At 35.8% G+C, this 19,180-nt stretch overlaps 1 protein-coding gene across 1 annotated transcript in view; it reads left to right on the top strand.

Annotated features, from left to right (window-relative positions):
• LOC150098383 (leucine-rich PPR motif-containing protein, mitochondrial-like) overlaps positions 1 to 19,180 on the top strand; it is a 446,274-nt gene that overhangs the window by 21,687 nt on the left and 405,407 nt on the right. The window contains exon 5 of the mRNA XM_090405178.1: positions 6,863 to 6,921. Coding sequence (XP_090261304.1) covers positions 6,863 to 6,921 — 59 coding nt within the window. The remainder of the gene's footprint in view (positions 1 to 6,862; positions 6,922 to 19,180) is intronic.

The raw sequence follows: 19,180 nt of genomic DNA, 5'->3' as shown, positions 1-19,180 counted from the left end.
TACATGATAATTATTACTTAAATATAAAGAGCCAATAGGCTTCGTTTTGGCAATATAAACATTATTTAAATTAAGGGGATATTAATCCCGCATTGTTTTAAAACCGAATAAGAAACTCAGAGATTGGAATCAGAGAGTTTCATGCCGAATATAGTAAACTATAAAAGTATCGGTGATTACTAGTGTGAGCTAATGCAAGTAATCCTAGTACATAGTACAATCTCGGGCAACTTGTTGCAAAGGTGGGTAAAGTTCTGATCTATATGCTTGGTATTTTCCATAATGTAAAAACACATTTCCTAGGAAATGTGTGCTGTTATTATATTATGGTGGGAGGTCACTACCCAGACCGGTTTCAGCCTTTTTTGAGGCTTCATCAGTGAGTAGCTAGACCAAAGAGATACCAAAGGGTATAACGAAAAGAACTTATATACTCTACTATACGAGTTGTCAAACAGGTGCAACCATTAAGTTACTTAAATATAAAGAGCCAATAGGCTTCATTTCGGCGATATAAACATTATTTAAATTAAGGGGATAGTAATCCCACATTGTTTTAAAACCGAATAAGAAACTCAAAGATTGGAATCGGAGAGTTTCATGCCGAATATAGTAAACTATAAAAGTATCGGCGATAAAAATAATTTCATGCCTATATTCAGCATGAAACTCTTTGATTCTAATCTTTGAGTTTCTTATTCGGTTTTAAAACAATGTTGGATTAATATCCCCTTAATCTAAATAATGATAATAATTGTTTCTGCAAGATCACTTGGATGAGATCATTGAAGCTGGCTGAGTGATCAAAATCAAAAAAGAATTGAAATCAAATAAATTTCAAATTCCAGCAGCAGCTCTGGTAAACTGCTGCTGAAATCTGTTTCCATTCTTCTTGTAGTATGGCAAACAGCTGAATGTTAGTTGGGTGAGTAGGTCTGGCACTCAGCCTTTGCTCCAGTTCATCCCAAAGATGCTCTGTAGGTTGAGGTTGGGAGCATTGGGTTGGCCGGTTTAGTTCTTCCCCTTCCTTGTCATCGAACCACGGAGCTAGGGCCATTGCTTTGTGAGCAGGTGTGTCATCGTGCTAATACAGGAAACAGCCTATTCCAAACTGTTGCTGTAGTGTGGGAAGAATGGAATTGTCCAAAATATCATGGTAGGCATCAGAGTTTAAAGAACCAGACACAGAAACCAATGGGCCCAGTCCAAACCAGGAAAAACAGCCCCGGATCATTATGCTACTGCCTCCAAATTTCATGGTCAATATGAGATTTTCCTGTAAGTATCATTTACTGGGCATCCACCAGTTCCAGATGCATCCATTAGATTGCCAAATTGTGTACCATGTATCATTTCTCCACAGAACCCGCTTCCATCGATCCAAAATCCAATGATGGTATTGTTTGTGCCATTCTAGATGATGCTGGGCATTGGCAGGTGTAATCAATGAAATCCAAGGGGAAACACCTACTGGTGAATAGTTCTGTCAGTGGCCTTCGTTTCAGATCTCATGCAGAAGTCATTTACAATGGTCGCTAGGGCTGACTGATGATTTACTGTGACAACAGTTTGGTGATCCCGATTTGTCAGTTTCTTGGACCTACCAGTTTGGGGGAGGAGTTTGGTTGTTCCATCATGTTTCCACTTCATGATCACCTCGCTGACAGTAGACGAGGACATGTAATGTGGCAAAAATCTCTCAGACCAAATGACCAAACTTGGGGCTCTGACTGTCATACCACATTTGGACTCAACTCTTTTCATCCACATATTTTGTTTGTAGTACTCTGGAAGAACTAAATGTTATAAATAAGTTGAATTTGTGGGTCATTCATCACTGAGTTACATTTTCTATGTATTGATTTTCTCAATGCAGACATATTAGGAATGGTGGCTTGACTAGCTTGGGATATGCCTGTCAAGCATTCATTAACAAGTACAGTCAGTGACTCAAGAGGCTCCACTGCTCTCTTTTTTACATTAGTTTTGACAAGTACAACCTCTATTTATGCAGCAGAAGCATCATGCTAATGTCCATTGCACTTTTTTTTTTTTTCTCGGCACGTCAGAATTCCAACTCGCTATCAACTTTGCTTGCTTTGTCAAAGACATAGAGGAATCCATTATGCAAAGATTTTTCTTGACTTTGTTTTGTTAATGCTTCCTTAGCTATCATATGAATAAAACAATGTGTTTAGTTAAAAAAAAATATAAAAAGATGGCAATATAATGAATGTGGCACCAAGAGGAACTCAGACGTCACCTGTTGGCAGGAACAGTAGTGCCATCTGTCACTCACAAATTGTGCAACTGTTCGTTGTAAATCATTTTCCCAAATACAAAATGTTTTATATTTTATTTAGTGTCAAAGCATCTGTTGTCAAATGGATTGGTGCCAAACATACCCAACCCATTCTTCCATACTTTAATTTCTGATGTCTGTTAGTCAGTTAGCTACTTTCCTATCCATGTGTCATGCTAGCCTAATTTGCATACCCATCCCATTAAGTTTTGCATATGCTACCTCATATTCAGAATCCTGTCAAATGCAAGAAATTGGTAAAATCCAGAAATTGTAGTATATTCATATTCTCTAACTCTGCTGTCACTCTATTATAAAATGTAAGCAGATTGCCAAAACAAGAGCTGTACTTAACAAAACCATTCTGTCCTTTATAAAGTGTCATAGTGTTATCTAACCACCTTTGAATGTGATTCCTAACCAGCCTTTCCAATGCCTTGATAATCACATCAGAGATAGTGATTGGTCTATACTTTATCATATAAGTCCTAACTCCACTCCTATATAATGGAATTACTTACCCTTCTGTTCATTAGGATTCGTGTATGTGCTGAGACTCAAGTTGAACAATCAGGTTCTGACAATTGTTAACTATTGCACATCCTTCAGCACTTGTGCCAATATTCCATCCAATTCAACTGTTCTGAATCACACTCTTGCAATAGCTTTAATTCTGCTAATTTGTCTACCTATGTTCTTTCATCCATTCCCCCTTGGCATCCTGAGAGCTAATGGATCTGCCTGGAATGTATATTTTACTAAACTGAACACAGCACAACTCAGCTGTTTCTAGTGTATCTGACACTATCCTACTGTGTATTATGTATCATCCAAATTCTGTTGGATTTCCTTTGGCATGTTTGGGTAACATCTTTTCATAATCTGATTTTGTCTTCCTTACCATGACTTTCACTCTTTTGGCCTACTCTTTATGCTGCTCTTAAACTTCATCATTTTTCTTAGAAATTGGATCTACAATATCTTTTTGTGCAGCTCCTGTTTTAGTGTCATTCATTCATCCATTTAAGTCCAATGTGATTTATTCTCTAATTCTGGAGATGCAGTCAGATATTGCTTTCAATGCACTTCTGATTTCTATGCCATGCAGTTTCTCATATCAGTATACAAATGTAATAAAAATTGACAGAGTTGATGATAAAACGTCTCTTATTATTATTAAGAGAGATCTCCAGGGAGTCAGAGACTCATCAAGGGAGGCCACATACTACACACATCAGTTATCATACTTATTCTTGAATTCATTCACACTGCTTGCACTCACAACATCCAATGGCAATCCATTCCAATAACACACCACCCAATGAGAGAAAAATCTAGCCCTCACCCCCTTCATAGCAGCTTTCATTCTCAACATCCAAGGATGCCCTCTCATCCTTTCCCCACCCTCCATAAACTGAAAAATTCCATCATTTGAAATCCTGTATGACTGTTTAAGAAGTTTTTAAGTCTCAATCATATCACCCCTCTTTCTCCTGTTTGTTAGTGTCTGCAGTCTGCAAATTCCCAATCTGTTTTCATAATTAATATTCCACAATCCTGATATCATTTTTAACACTCTTCTTTGTACTCTCTCCAATTATCAGAATCACAATGGTGACCAGACCTGTGCACAATAGTCCAAGTGAGGTCTTATCATGGACTTGTAAAGAGGTAAAATAACATCCTTATCTTTACATGTGGACATTCGTTTAGCATTACAATTATCTTTTGAGTTGTATTTGCAATCTTTGCCACATGACCCCTGAACTTCAACTTCCTATCTATTAACATTCCAAATACCTAGCATCATCAGTTTCTTCCAGCCTAATCCCACCAATATAATACGACACTGGATATCTAATCATGCCAAAGTGAATGACTTTACATTTACTGACATTGAACTGACTCTCATTTTCCCATGCTCACAATTCCAGCCTATTCAAATCATTCTGCAAGTACTGCATATCAGCAGCATTCCTGATTACCCTACCTATCTTTGCATCATCAGCAAATAGCTATATGTCACTTGTCAAATCCATCCCAATATCATTAATGTACAGACTGAATAACAGTGGACCAAGTACTGATCCTTGTGGTACACCACTTGTTACCTTAAATCTTGCAGACTATATCACTTTTTGATATCTGTCAGTCAGCTTGTCCATGCTAATATTCTATAACCCAAACCCATTTTCTCCAATTTATACAACAGTCCACCATGCTGTATTCTTTCAAAAGCCTTAGCAAAATCCAAAAGTATCATGGTGTATCCATTTCCCTTGTCTAGTTCAATGGTAACATTGTTATAGAATGTGAGCAAGTTACTAAAACATCACCTTCCCTTAGTAAACTCATATTGTTCATTGCAAAGTAGAGATTCACTGTCAACCCATTTCTGAGTGCGAGCCCTAACCAATTTTTCCAAAATCTTCACCACCACTCCTGAGATACTAATTGGTTGATAGTTGGATACATCAGTCTTTGCATCGCCCTTGTGCCATGGAATTACCATACATTCCTTCCATTCCCACAGAACCTTCCCTGTCCTGAGACTCATATTAAACAGCCTGGTCAAAGGAACAGCCAGTTCAGCTGAACACCCTTTTAGCACACGTGCTGATATCCCATCAATGCGTATTGCTGAATTCTTATTTAATTTGTGCAACAGCTCTAATACCTTGCTCTCATTTACCTGCGTTTCTTCATCTAATGAAGAGGTAACAGTGAGCTCAGTGTTGCGTACACCAGGTTGATAGCTTTTAACAAAATGAGCACTCTTTAACTGAACAACCTCTTCTGCATCTGTATAACCCTCACACCATCAGGATTTAGAAGAGTTATTCTTTCATATTCATTCTTTCTTTTACTTGCAGCATATTGATAGTATTCTTGTGGGTTGTCTTTAGCATGCAGAGCCAGTTTCTTTTCATACTCAGGCTTTGTTTTCTGTACAACAGTTGTGACTATTCCAGCCTGCTGCTTATAATTTCCTGCTTTGTAGTTCAGCATGTAACTAACCTTTTCTGAATGGAACATTCATAAACTTAGTCACTTCCCAAGTGAGTACTAAATGATCACTGTCACCAACTGGCGGCAGAATAGTTATGTCTTTAACTGAAACACCCTCTGACACTATAATGAAATCTAACTCTCTTTGCTCTGGAGTTTCCTCCTTCTTCCTTCCTCAAGCCCATGCTGCTTGAGGAAGTTCTCCCGCAACAGTTCAATAAATGCATTTTCATTCTTCTCATGAGATTCTACTGCTGCCCAAACAATATTTGGATAATTAAAGTCTCCCATTATGATTACTCTTTTTGCGCTCATCTTTTCTATTTGGTGATGCATTTCTTCATCACTAGCAACTGATCCACCAGGTTTGTAACAACAATTGTAATTGATCTTATTAGATTCCACCTCACACCAGATGGCTTCAAATTCACTGCCACATGAAATATTGTTAGTAGTAGTACTATCATAGGTCTCAATTCTAACTGGATTCATGTCATCCGATATCATTAGCAGCATGCTCCCTCCTCTCCTATCCTCTCTATCCTTCCTAAAAATACTGTACCCTTGACACTCAATACCAGTTAGTAGGTCTGATTCTGATAGCCAGGTCTCACTAATACCTGCAATCTGAGGTCGCAACATATTGACTAAAGCAATAAACTCTATCCCTTTGTTTCTGATTCTCCTAGCATTCGTATACAGACATAATAATCTACCTGTTTGTTCTTTTGTATTGTCTTGTCTGCAGTCTGCCTGACAGTTGAACAACTTGCAAATCTCTGTTCAGCTCTAATGCCTTACACATGTAGACATCTTTGCACATATTTGATGGGTCTGAACTGGATGAACACAAACCTGAAATCATTCTCTCCTCATCAACATTTTCATGACAAAGCCCATTTGTGTCATCAACACAGTTACATAACATTGTCGCTCTCATACTCACATTTACACTATTCCTCCCTTTATAATTTAGTTTCCCTGACTCTCTGTGTTAGGTCTCATACCAGTTATTAGTTTTTCTAGACTCTTGGTACCAAATGCATTCAGGTGTAGGCCATCCTTCTTATACAAATCCAATCTTCCCTCAAACTCACTCAGTTAATCCACACTTATGCCATTTACTTTGTAATTAGAAGACAATAAAAGTTCATTATCCTTATCCCCACAACTGTTGTTGTCACTTCAAGTAACAGGTATTGGAAAAGGCAGGTGACCTAATGACCATATTTTTGTTGCAGTTAACAATTCTTTCATTCTTCTGATACAAGTTAAATCAATTAGGCAGATTAAATTACATATGTGGTGAGAAGTCCCTGATATCTGTTTTATCCAGAGCAGTTAAGATAGATTGATTGGATGATTAAATTACATTTGCAATACTAGGAAATTAATTTTATTAATTATTATTTAAATATTAAAGCTTCCAAAATCCTAATACCTGATTATTCTAGCAAATTCCCTGTTAAACCAACAGAATCATAGATGAATTATAAATATGTTTACTATTATGAGTTCACCTTTCTGTTCACCTTTATTTTCATAACATAGGTTACATATCAGAGGCTTATTGGAAAATATTGTCAAGATGGAGATTTGGCTGGAGCGAGGTAAGTGATATTAATTTTGCTGTTTTTCTGCACTCTATACTATGATTTCACTTTTGAGTATCCTCTGTTATTCATTTAAAGATAGTTTTATGCATCAGCTTTTATTAATAAGAAATGATAATTTCATCATCATTACATTCCTTATATGTACCTTCAAGGGATTGGGTATATACAGAATACTATAATAGTACTAGGTGATTAAGTTTATATTATTACTAACAACAGTTTTCCAAATTACTGTGTTATTTTTCAGTATTCCAATATTGTTATATCTTATACTCCAGTCTGCTAAGACACATCTAGCTGGATTGATGTAATTAATGTCCTGAGAAGACTGATTTTATACTTCATTCTTTTAAAATCTGTCTAACTACATTAATCCAGCTCTTCAGCTGCCTTTAGGTCTTTTTCCTGCTATCCTGTTTATCCTTTCCTCTCCCATTCTGTTTAAGTGGCCATGCCACTGTGGATTAGCTATCCTCGTACATTCTTGAATGCTGACAATGTCAAGTTCCGTCATAATATCTTCATTTTTCATGCGATTCTGGTGCTGATGCTATCTGTTCATTCCCTTGATTTTTTTTTTCAGAACTCATCTCTGTGGTTTCTAATCTTTGATTATCTGTTTATTTCTAATTCTACTCTCAGATCCATAAGTCAAAATTAATTTGAGCACTAAACTTGTATATTGATGATTTAGAGCAGGGGTAGGCAACCTTTTCGGGCTCGCTGGCCACATTCAACTTTTATTTTTAATAATCGGGCCGCAAGCGTTTAATTAAGAGAAAATAGTGAGTGAAAAAAATACTTGTTATCAATTTTTATTATAACAATCTTAAAAAAACACAGAAATATTTAAAATACGAGATATGAAACAAGCATGAAAATGCAACTCAATGAAAATTATTATCACGTAAAAACAAAGTAATATAGTTTATGCATCACAATTTATTATATCTGTGTGTGTCTCCCTGCTTAATGTGACTTTTGTGATTGTTTTCCCTTAGCCAGGTTATCTATGTCTACTTTATAACCTGAGGTGCAAATTCGAATCGAAGTATGCAAATATTCATCAGTCAGTCGAGAAGAAAATTTATTTATTTTTAAAACTCATGGCTGAAAATGCTTGTTCGCAAATGTATGTGCTTCAAAATGACTATCATCTTCTTTACGATACTAATTAATCCTTCAAATTTTTTTGGTAAGCATCGATAAAATTTTTGGATATTTTCTAATGAAAATGCGTTCTTTAATGTTTCATTGTGTTGTAATTCCAAAACTTCCATCTGTAGTTGGTTTGGTACGTTATCAATGTCGACATTAAAAAGGTTAAAAAATAATTGCATTTTGATGCTATTTTTATGAAATTCTGCAAATCTTATTGAAACTATCTTTTGTAAATCTTCAGTGATACCAACAAAAGTTTCCTTTTGTGTTTGTTATCCAACTGTAGATGCAGATTTGCAACATATATAATGATCTAGATTTTCTTCCATCATATGTTTCTTCAACAGACATAATTTGCCTTCAAAAGCTTTTATGTCAGAAAACAGTTCTGCTAGTAATTTACCTTGACCCTGCAGGTTCAAATTAAGTTCATTAAGGTAGTTATAATGTTGTTACACCTGATATCTTGAGAATATAGTATTCTCAGTTATCATGGTGTAACATGAAAAATAAATAATAAATAAAAACCCCTGCATAAAAAGGATAATTTAATTAATAAAATATTCTTGCACCCAGTATAAATTGAGTAAAATGTAAAGGTCTATTGTTTAGTTAAGATAACAAAAGAAAATAATGTATTAAGATGTATTATGACTAAACAAGGAATTTGTATTAAATAAGTAGCTAACTAAGAATTTATATGGTAATGTGATTAAGAATGAAAGAGTTAAGTGCATAAGTATAAAAGAATGAGTCATGAAATGCACTATGTAAGAGGCTACAGATTAAGCATTAAGTAGAATTCTGAGAAAAGGTGTGAAAAGGGGTTAAGATAGAGGCTAACAAGGGAAATAAACGGAATATCGCTTAGGGCCTATACCCGGATAGAAACTTCGTTACGAGTTGCCGATCAAAATGACGTATGGCGGCTAAATGCTATCCAATTGTAGACAGACGGAAAACAAGTAAGAGGTGGGAGAAAGAAGTAAGAAAGGGCGCTGTCAGGAGAGCAGGTATAAAAGGGTTGGTAACCCCCCCAGGGCTTTTTTTTGGAAGAGTAGGCTCCTTTGGGTTTTGGGAGAGATGTTTAGATATTCAAGGAGGCTTGAGGCCTTTTTGCCCGTTGCCAGAGGAGAAGAAACGTTTGGATAGTCGCGGTGGTTTTAGTTTGGTTTTCTAGTGGATTTCACGGTGTTCCTGAGTGGAGAGATATGGCTTATATCCTCATGCCACAACAAGGAATCGAAGGTGAGCGGGAAAGCTATTTCCGTATTCCTATGTAGAAAGCGAAATATACCATAGAGTCATAGGAAACTGTGAAGATATCGATGTCCTCGCTTCGGATAGTACAGCCGACGGCACAGATGTTCATAAAGCCTTGAATTGCAAGAAGTTATGCAAGCAAGTTCGTTCAGTAGAAGGTAAAGGCCCGTAAGTGAAGCTAAAGAAAGGTATTGTGAATTTTGTCTTATGTTAACTAGAAGTTGTTTGTGATAGGTACCATTGTCATAATACGGAACTGTTAAAGTGATTAGGAAGAAATTATAATAGGACTTTAGAATTTGATTGAGAGTGTTAAAATTAAGCTAGCTAGTGTTGATAATTTGTGAATAATTAATTATCCTAAGAATCTTGAGTGCCTACTATATAGTAAAAAGAAAGTTAATGACATAGATGTGCGTTAATGAAGTAAATGGTCTTGTTAATATTGAGTTTGATTAGTGTAAATTGAGTAATCAAGTAGACTGAGGAATTTGAATGCCTAGTGTGATGTGTAGAGAATCGGGATTGTCATAAGTATGTGCTAGAGTTGTTAATGACTTTGTTAGTGTACTTGAAGTTGAATAATCTATTAATGTGTGGTGATCTAATCTTTCCATGTTAAGTGAATTCATGTTTTGTATGAAATTTTGTGGCGGCATGATCGTAGTAACTTTTGTCGAATCATAGCCCAACTATTTGTATTAAGCTAATTTTAGTGTGTAAGTAATTTAGTTGAGTAATTCGATATGTACCATGTTTAGAGAAATAATAAACCTTTGTTTAATGAAAAAGAAAGTTGTCTGATATTGCTAATCCGTTGCACCGCTTAGAAACATTCGAGCCTAACCACGCGGGGAACTAATGTTAAGAAACGGGAAGTTTGACGAATTAATGTTGAGTAACAAGAAATAGTGTCACGACTGCAATAGTTACACTTTCAGATATTTGAGTTCCTTTCTCTGTTTATGTATAAAACATCTTAAACTAAATATCCCAAAGGGCGCAGTTAAAATACAAATACTAGGGATATTAATGGGAACAATAACTCAGATATTAATAGAAACTTAGGTGATGCCTTGAAAGTAGAAGTTAGGAGAATACAGACAAAGGCAGCTAGTAAGACAAACAAAATCGTAAGATAGGAACGTAACAATGTCTACCATAAATGCAAAAGACATAATAGATTTTTTATCAGATAGTTGTGTAAAGTCCTTATACTCAACCAATTCATTATGAATACTTTGCTTCTTAAATATGTTTTGCTGATCAATCAATGAAGCTTCTAATTTATTAATGATTTTTTTCTATTTAATAATTAAATATAATTATTTGAAATCGGGTCATTCTTTTTGAAACACCCTGTATATAAGACGGACCAGGGAACAAGACTGCAAAAGTGCACCAAAATCTCGGTTGTCATCGGATGAAGTCACCTTTGTTATCCCCACTCATGATGACTGACACAGTTGGCTCGCGCCAAGTTGCAGGGCGATATCACGAAGTATCGGTATCAAATTATTTTTAATTTATTATTCATATTATAAAATGTATTATTTAAATAATTCAACATATGGGCCACATGCCATGTAAGTATGGTCGACCTTTTATGGGCTGCCAAAAATTTACATTTGGGCTGCATGCGGTTTGCCGACCCCTGGTTTAGAGTTTTGGTTAATTTCTGTTTATTCAGTATAGATTCAGTATAGATTTGTTCAATTGGCTACTAACTATTTCTTGCTTTGTTAATTCTGTTATTTGTTCATATATGTAATTGCCATCTTCAACTAAAGTAGTACCTACACTCTGTCCAAAAAGAAACTGAACTTTTGATAGAAAATAAAACACAGGCCAATTATAATTATTCAAATCATTTATTTCAATCAATATACTTTCCCTCAGCTTTGATACAACATTTAGCATGGTCAATTAATTTGTTAAATGAGTTTTTTATATTGGTTTTTGGGATACTGTTGAGGGTATGGTTACTGTCATTTGAACGTTTTCAATGGTGTCGTATCGCTTTCCTTTCATCGGCAAATGAAGTCGGGGGAAGAGAAAAAAGTCACAGGGTGCTAAATCAGGTGAATACGGTGAGTGATCCAACACACAAACTTGGTTTTTTTGCTCAAAAACTGTCTCGCAATGTTCAAAGGATGAGATGGTGCATTATCATGCAAAAGTGACCAGCTGCCTGCATCACAATATTCATGCAGTATGTGATGAATTCTCAGTATCAGTTGCTTCAAAACTTCAAGATAAAACTCACCAGTGAACGTTTGCCAGGCAGAACGAATTCTTTGTGGATAATGCCCTTGGAATCATGGAAACAAATCAGCATTGTCTTTACTTTTGACTTCTCCAAGCAACTTTTTTTCGGATGCCCCTCTTCTGGTGGTCTCCACTCTGGCACTTTGTTTCGGGCTCATACTTAAAACACCACGTTTCGTCACCAGTAACAATCGTTTCAAGAAAGTTCGAGTCCTTACCAGTGGTTTTAATGAGGTCCTTGCAGTGTTCAATTCGATTTAACTTCGCTCTGTCCAGTTTTTGGACAGCACAGCTTTTTGTCATCCTCAAGTGTCTCACGACCACTTTGAAATTGCTTAAACCACTCGGAAACTTGAGTATGTGATAAGCATTCATCACTGTATGCTATTTGATGCGTTTTGGTAAAACTTTTACCAAGTTTAACACAAAAGTCAATCTCAGCTTTCTGTTTGAAACTCATTTTCCGACTGCTGGTCAAAACACACTGGTGGCGCCACTAGTTTCTTCTGTTTTTGAAAAGTTTGGTTTCTTTTTGGACAGAGGGTGTAAATAGGTGAAATAATGTATTTGTTCTGTAGATTCTTCATGAGAATGCAGTTGATGTTTTCCATGTTTCTGCCTATCTCCGTAGTTTTTTTGCTGATTTTTATGCCAAATTAGTTTACAGCAGTTATTCAATTCACTTAAAGCATTCTGAAGATTTAAGTCTGGATTTATTCATTGTTGTGCTTTTCAGTTTGAACAAAGGAACAAAATAAATGATTTATGGAGTTTACTAATTTCATTAGATTTCAAACTGCGGGAAATATTTCTAGAGTCAATTTTTGGAATAGAATGGAAATTCACAGGATATCCATTCCATATATTAAAGTTATTTCTGGATATGTTTTTTATGTCCTTAAAGAATTTTATCTGGTGAACACATACAAACCTATCGGCCTAATCAGTCAACTTTACTTTCTCTAAAGGCAAAGTTAATCTCTTGTTGTTGATAGACTCTGATAAATTCCTTCTAGTTGCAACTTATCCTGCCTTGGAGACAAACTGGTCACTGTTGTAAACATATTTCTGAACTTCTTCTTCTTCTTCTGCAGCTTCTCCCACTTAAGTGGGGTCACTGTTGATAATGAGTCTCCTCCACACCTTCCTGTCTTGGTCTGTCACCACACCCAAGTTCTTCATCCTCAAGTCCTCTTCTACCAGCTCCCTCCATCTCTTCTTTGGCCGCCCACGCTTCCGCCTTTCTTGCACATCCATCTGCATGACCCTTCTTCCCACATATTCATCCTCCCGCCTCATCACATGACCAAACCATCTCAAACTTGTCTCCTGTATTTTCGCTCCTAAGTTTGTAACTTTCACTGTTCCCCCGACATAGTCATTTCTCAGACAATCCTTTCTGGTCACGCCGCACATACACCTAAGCATTCTCATCTCTGCTACTTCCATCCTGCTGATGTTATTTTCCCTCAGGCCACAGTTTCTATAGCATATGTCAGAGCTGGCCTCACTACTGTCCTATAGATTTTGCCTTTCAGATTGATCGGCACTCTCTTATCGCATAACACTCCAGCCATCTCCCCTCCAGTTCCTCCAACCCGCTTGTATCCTGCATCCCACTTCCTTCTCAGCTCCTCCATCTTCTTCCGCTGTTGAACCTAAGTATCTAAAGTCTTTCACCTTCCTGATGACATTTCCTTCCAGCTCCAGATCTGTCTCCTGTCCGCCGCCCACTGTGCAACACACATACTCTGTCTTACTTCTGCTCAGTCTCATACCTCTCTCTTCCAGTACTTTTCTCCATCTTTCCAGTTTAGTTCCCGCTTCTTCTCTTGAATCTGCACACAGCAAGATGTCATCTACATACAACATTGTCCAAGACACATCTTCTCTCACCTCCTCTGTTACTGCCTAAATCACAATATTAAACAGAAACGGACTTAATGCTGACCCTTGATGCAAGCCAACTGTTACTTGAAAACTTTCTGTCTGTCCCAGACAGGTCCGAACACTTGTCTTCACATTTCTATACATTTCCCGCAACAACCTGACATATTTCTCCGGTACCTTCTTCTCCCTCAGACACCTCCAGATTTCTTGCCTTGGCACTCTATCGTAAGATGTCCTTTGCTGCTTTATTTCTACATTTTGCTAGTTTCTGAACTAATGTTCAGAAATATGTAAACATATTTCTAAACATTAGTCTTATGTTAGGCTGAATAAATGTCACGTCATTTTTTTTAGTATTTTTTTTTTAAAGAAAGTGCTGAAATCTTCCATCTCAATCTCAACCTCATTGATAGACTATCCATGCCTGAAATGTGGGAAATGGCTATAACCAACTATATTTCTTAATTTTTTCTTTTTTGTAATATATATATATATATATATATATATTAAAATACAATATATATTAAAATACAATATCAGAACCTTGTTCACTCCACTTCCAAAGATCCGTTCCTTAATTAGCCACCCAAAACCTTGTCATCATCAACTCAAATACCCTGGCGTATATAAAATATTATGTGACTGCGATATTCCTTATTTCGGGCAGACAGACAAATCTGTCGAAATGCGTATGGAAGAACACATGAGAGACATTACTTACAAGAGACAGCGAGCAAGTGCATTATCAAGTCATATCCTCTTCTCGGCTAATCCTAATGATGATAACCAAAGTCACAAAGTCTGCTGGGAAAAATCTACAAACATCTTCCATTGCAGTGACGAAATAGAGAGAAAAATTGTGGAATCGAGAAAAATCATCTTCAATCCTGTTCATCTAAATAACAACTTAAGCTACAACCTCCCGGATAGTCATTCAGCTGTAATCATGTACTGGCATTCACGTGATGCAGCAAGCATGCACTCTCCCAACAATGCAACAAATGAAAGAACAGCTTCAAATACAACTACAACGTTTTAATGCTAATTGTGTATAAAGACTGTCTATGTTGTTCATAGTCTTTTAACCTTCAATGTTTAGTGTTTTTTCTTTTATAATGTCACCTGAAGAAGGCTGTTACAGGCCGAAACTAGTAGTGTGTTTATATTAAAAACCTTTTTAATTAAATCTCGGTTCTAGTCATTCAATTTTTTTCATAAAACTATATATATATATATTGTTATTATTATTATTATTATTTGGATCCTAATAATGTAATCACTTATAACTTTACATTCCTGCACCTCTGCATGAAAATATAACTATTTTAATTGTTGTATTTAAATTTTCATTATTTATTCTCTTACTCTAAAGGTGGCTTGTGAGACACAGACCAATATATTTGTAAAATTAGATTCTAAGTTGTTAATTAAATGTTTTTACTATGACACATATTTTCGTTATATTTTCTGTAGATTTTTCAGTTATCTCTCCATCAGAATATTGTTATATTGAACACAGAGCACTTAATCAAGTGCTCTGTGGATATAATCCAAATTTTATTTGGAAACAAAAGGAACTAATGTCCATTTAGGACCAGTTAAAAAGAAGTTTATTGAAAAATGTTGGTCTTAAAATGAGTTTCTCACAAATTCTTGTTAAATTAATGCAACCATTTTCAATAATGAGGTTGTGGGAGAGTTTTTTTTTATTTGATGCTGATTCTAAATATCTCGTAGACTTGCGGTAGTGACCTCTATGTAGTCTCTTTCATTTATTCTCTATGATGAGGCATCTAAAGTATGGTCCATCATTCTTGACCCACCATAATGATGATAGTAAATATAGTGTTTGCATTTTGAAGGTAGATTATTACTATTATGTGACACCTCCAAGGAATCTAGGGACTCATTGGGGTAAGGCACACCAATACACAACTCACCATCTCCTCTACTTAATCATCCAGCTACACAATGACACTAGACACTACTTCCATCAACACACAGTGCCATTTACTGCCCACTACCAATAGTATTTTTTGTCTGTAAATTGCATGTTCTCATGGCTGATTTGCCTGTATGCTGGATGAAAAACCTGAGTTTCCAGGAGGGGAAAAAGCCCTGCTACCTCCATATGAGATTGACTAACTCACATTCAGTTGAAAAAAATCATATAAAGATTCTTTTGTAGTGACAAGAATTTGACTGTGTTAGTGGATGCAGCTTGTCCTTTGCAAAATGGATTAAGGTTTCATGGAAATTATATTTAGAGGAACTTTAGCTATCTTTACAAGTGTACTCTTGATAAAAGGCACAGGACTGGCTTTGTTGTGATCCTGTGTGTCAGGTGAAGGAGGGATGTGTGGATGAACATGTAGTATTTTGTGGTGTTTTAGCCATTGGCTAAAAAAAGTATGGCAAAGATAATTGAGTTATGCATCATGAGCATCATTGACAAATGTTGCTCATGACATATAACTCAGTTATCAAGCAAGTGCCTGGCTTCGTGTATAAGTGTTTTGAGGATGCTGTGTTGTTAGGTTGAATGCTGAAGCACAATTATAATCAACTATCTAAGTCTTGTCAACACTTTTGAAGATTCTTCACAGAGATGATTTTGCATGTCATTTCTGTAAGTGGAATTGGCATGACACCTCAACAGACTGGCTTCCTTAAAAGATCTTCCAGGAAATCTCAGTACCATTCCTAAGTGCGCATATTTAAAACAAATAAAAAAAAAGTTTCACTCCTTGAAAACTACATCTATTTATTCATGAGCTAATTAACATTAATATGGGAGCAGATTGTCATTATCTGCATGCAGCTTTCTAAAACTAACAAAGTTATCACAGCTTTATGAGAAAAACTGTTTAAAATCTTAAATCCTGAATTGTGATCTACCTTTCATAACATCTCAAAGCCACAGCAACCAGAGAATTCAAAATCTCAGAAATTGCCTCATTCGAAAAGCCTAAGTCCTCCAGCAGAAAAAAACACGCTGACCATGATAGAATTGTGTAGTGGTGAAATTTTTCATTATAGTTAACTTAAGAAATCAGCATCCTCAATAATGATCGTAACTTTTGAATGGAAATTGTACAGTTTACTTCCAGCAGTAGCTAACAATGTTCATTTGGCTGTAGCATGTAGCCAACATCCTGAAAAAATCCAAACCCCAATTCAACAAAAAAATGAATAAATAAGTATATAAAATAAATAAATAAGTAAATAAATAAAATACACAGTAGCTTTTTTTAGACTACTATGCTTTTTTAATGAATCAAATAGATTACGAAAAAAAAAAATGAATTATCTCCTGAAAGATCATTTAGTTTACCAGGTTATTATTATTATTATATAACACCTCCACAGAGTCCAAGGAACTAATTGCAGGAAGATGCTATAACATATATCAGTACTTCCCAAACTTCTGGATGTCAGGGCCCCCCCTCGAAAAAAAATCATAATGGAGAGATATGTTATAATAATATTTATTGTATTTATATTCAATACAAAACATACACAGCGAATATTGCAAAAATCAAATGCATATATTACATTTTTTGCCTCTTACCGTTTGGTTCTGAAGACGATGCGGGCTGTTCTGGTAAAATATGAAATACTCCTTTTTTTGAGTCTGTTTCTGCTTCTTCTGATTGTTCGTGGGGATTTTTTTTATATTTTTTATCAGCTACTTATCCATCTCAGGATTAAATTTAATTTTTTAACGTAGAATAGATAAATAATATCACCACTTATCGATACTGGCACACCACAGACTGATAACATGAAATTAGTGAATATTACCTGAATAAGGGATCCCCGTACCAGGAACATTTTTCTCTTTGGTGACTTTTCTCTCTTTACGGTAATCAAGCCTAATGCGAAACAGACAGCAAAGGCAGGTTATTAAAACGTGCATATGATTGGTGCGGTATTAACAAAAGATCGCGCAACCGAAAGATAAAAGCATAGCTGACAATTGAGTTGAAATGCTAACTCTCTTCAACCGAATTCCATATGTGAAACTGCCATAACATTCATTATATATATATATATTACTTAGTTTTAACACTTTTACGAATTTTACCACGGTCGGTTGAATTTTATTGCTGTCTTGGGAAATCGAACTCACACACATCTAATTAATAACAATAGTTTTTAGTTAGATACTGTGTTTGCCCATGCAACATATGGTTTTGTTTCAGTCTATACAGCATAGTTTCTGTATGAGGGGACATGAGATTCATTAATTAGTGTGTTTTTATCCCAGTTGTCTCTAATTGCGCTATTTCTTGAGAAATATATTACACAGACTCCTCATACCTTATTCACTGGCATAATAAAAGTACTTGTTTTTATTGCCTCTGCAGTATAGTGGCTGTTAGGGAGAGTGTTGTTTACTACTGCAAGCAAGTTACTATCTCCCCATATGAACTTGTTTAAGCTTTTTTTCATGTGTGAAGTATATGCGAAACTTTTATTGGTAACAGAAAACTAGCTCGGATGACAGTGATAATATAAAACGAGTTTTGATACGTATATAAAGTCAATATCAACAGTCCCTGATTACGAACGCGTGATGAAAGGGACAGGAAGATTTGGAGCTTCCCTGGAGAGCATTCGAAGTAAATACAATTAACCACTGCTTTGAAATGAAACATATGAATAAGCAATATTTACTAATATTCATTAAGCGCCAAAATACGCAGGAAGCAAAGTTTGTGAACCAACCAATGTGTGAATTTTTCCATTAAAATATAAAAAATAACAAAAAATAAATAATAAAAGTTAAATACGTTTCTTTTAAAATAAAAAAAATCTACTAATCTTAAAACATTTTAAATTTGTTTTCATTATTTCACGGCCCCCCTCAACAAACCTACGGTCCCCAAGGGGGCCACGACCCACAGTTTGGGAAGCGCTGACCTATATAATCCACTGGCTACATTACTCGATGTCCACTATCTACTCATTACACAATCCACACTATGCCATTTACAGCCCATTAATCATAATTTTGTCTTAACTGAGTGTATTCTCTGACCGAATATATGGCGAAAGGCCTGAGCATATCCAAGTGAAATACCTAATACCGCTATATGAGATTAGTTAACTTGCCTTCATTTAACAAACTATATACAGATTCTTCTTGTCATGACAAGAAGCAAACTCAGGTCTTTTCCATTTCAAGGGCATGTTGTCTGGTTGTCATAGATGACAAACCCTAATACATGAAAAAAAAGTTATAGCTTGGCCAAGGAATTATTATTATTATTTGACACCTCCAGGTAGTCGAAAGACTCATTGAGGGAGGGCACCTGCTCTACAACACTATCTCCACCCACTGATCACAACTACACCAATGCCATCTACCTAGCTTTGAACTAAAATTATTGAACTAAAACCTGTTAATCTCCCCCCCCCCCAATTTTGTAGTTGATAATATGGACATTCCCTCTTACACACTTACCAAACAACAAAATCCCTTGTCCTCCCACCAATTGCATGTGTGTGTGTGTGGGAACATACGCACATGCAATTTCCTTGTATTAAAAATTCCATACACTGCATTTAAGGAATCCTCAGCTTATTGGTTGGAAAATAGGGTACTTGCACTTGCCAACTAGGTCAGCATTTAGCTTTGATATAACTTCTCTGTTTGCTAATGTAC

Source organism: Typopeltis vanoorti, chromosome 15 (assembly GCF_054136105.1).
Source record: "Typopeltis vanoorti isolate ZY-2024b chromosome 15, IOZ_Tvanoo_1.0, whole genome shotgun sequence".
Classification (NCBI taxonomy): Eukaryota; Metazoa; Arthropoda; class Arachnida; order Uropygi; family Thelyphonidae; genus Typopeltis; species Typopeltis vanoorti.
The sequence above is the reverse complement of the archived record's forward strand: the minus strand, read 5'-3'. Positions and strand labels throughout refer to the sequence as shown.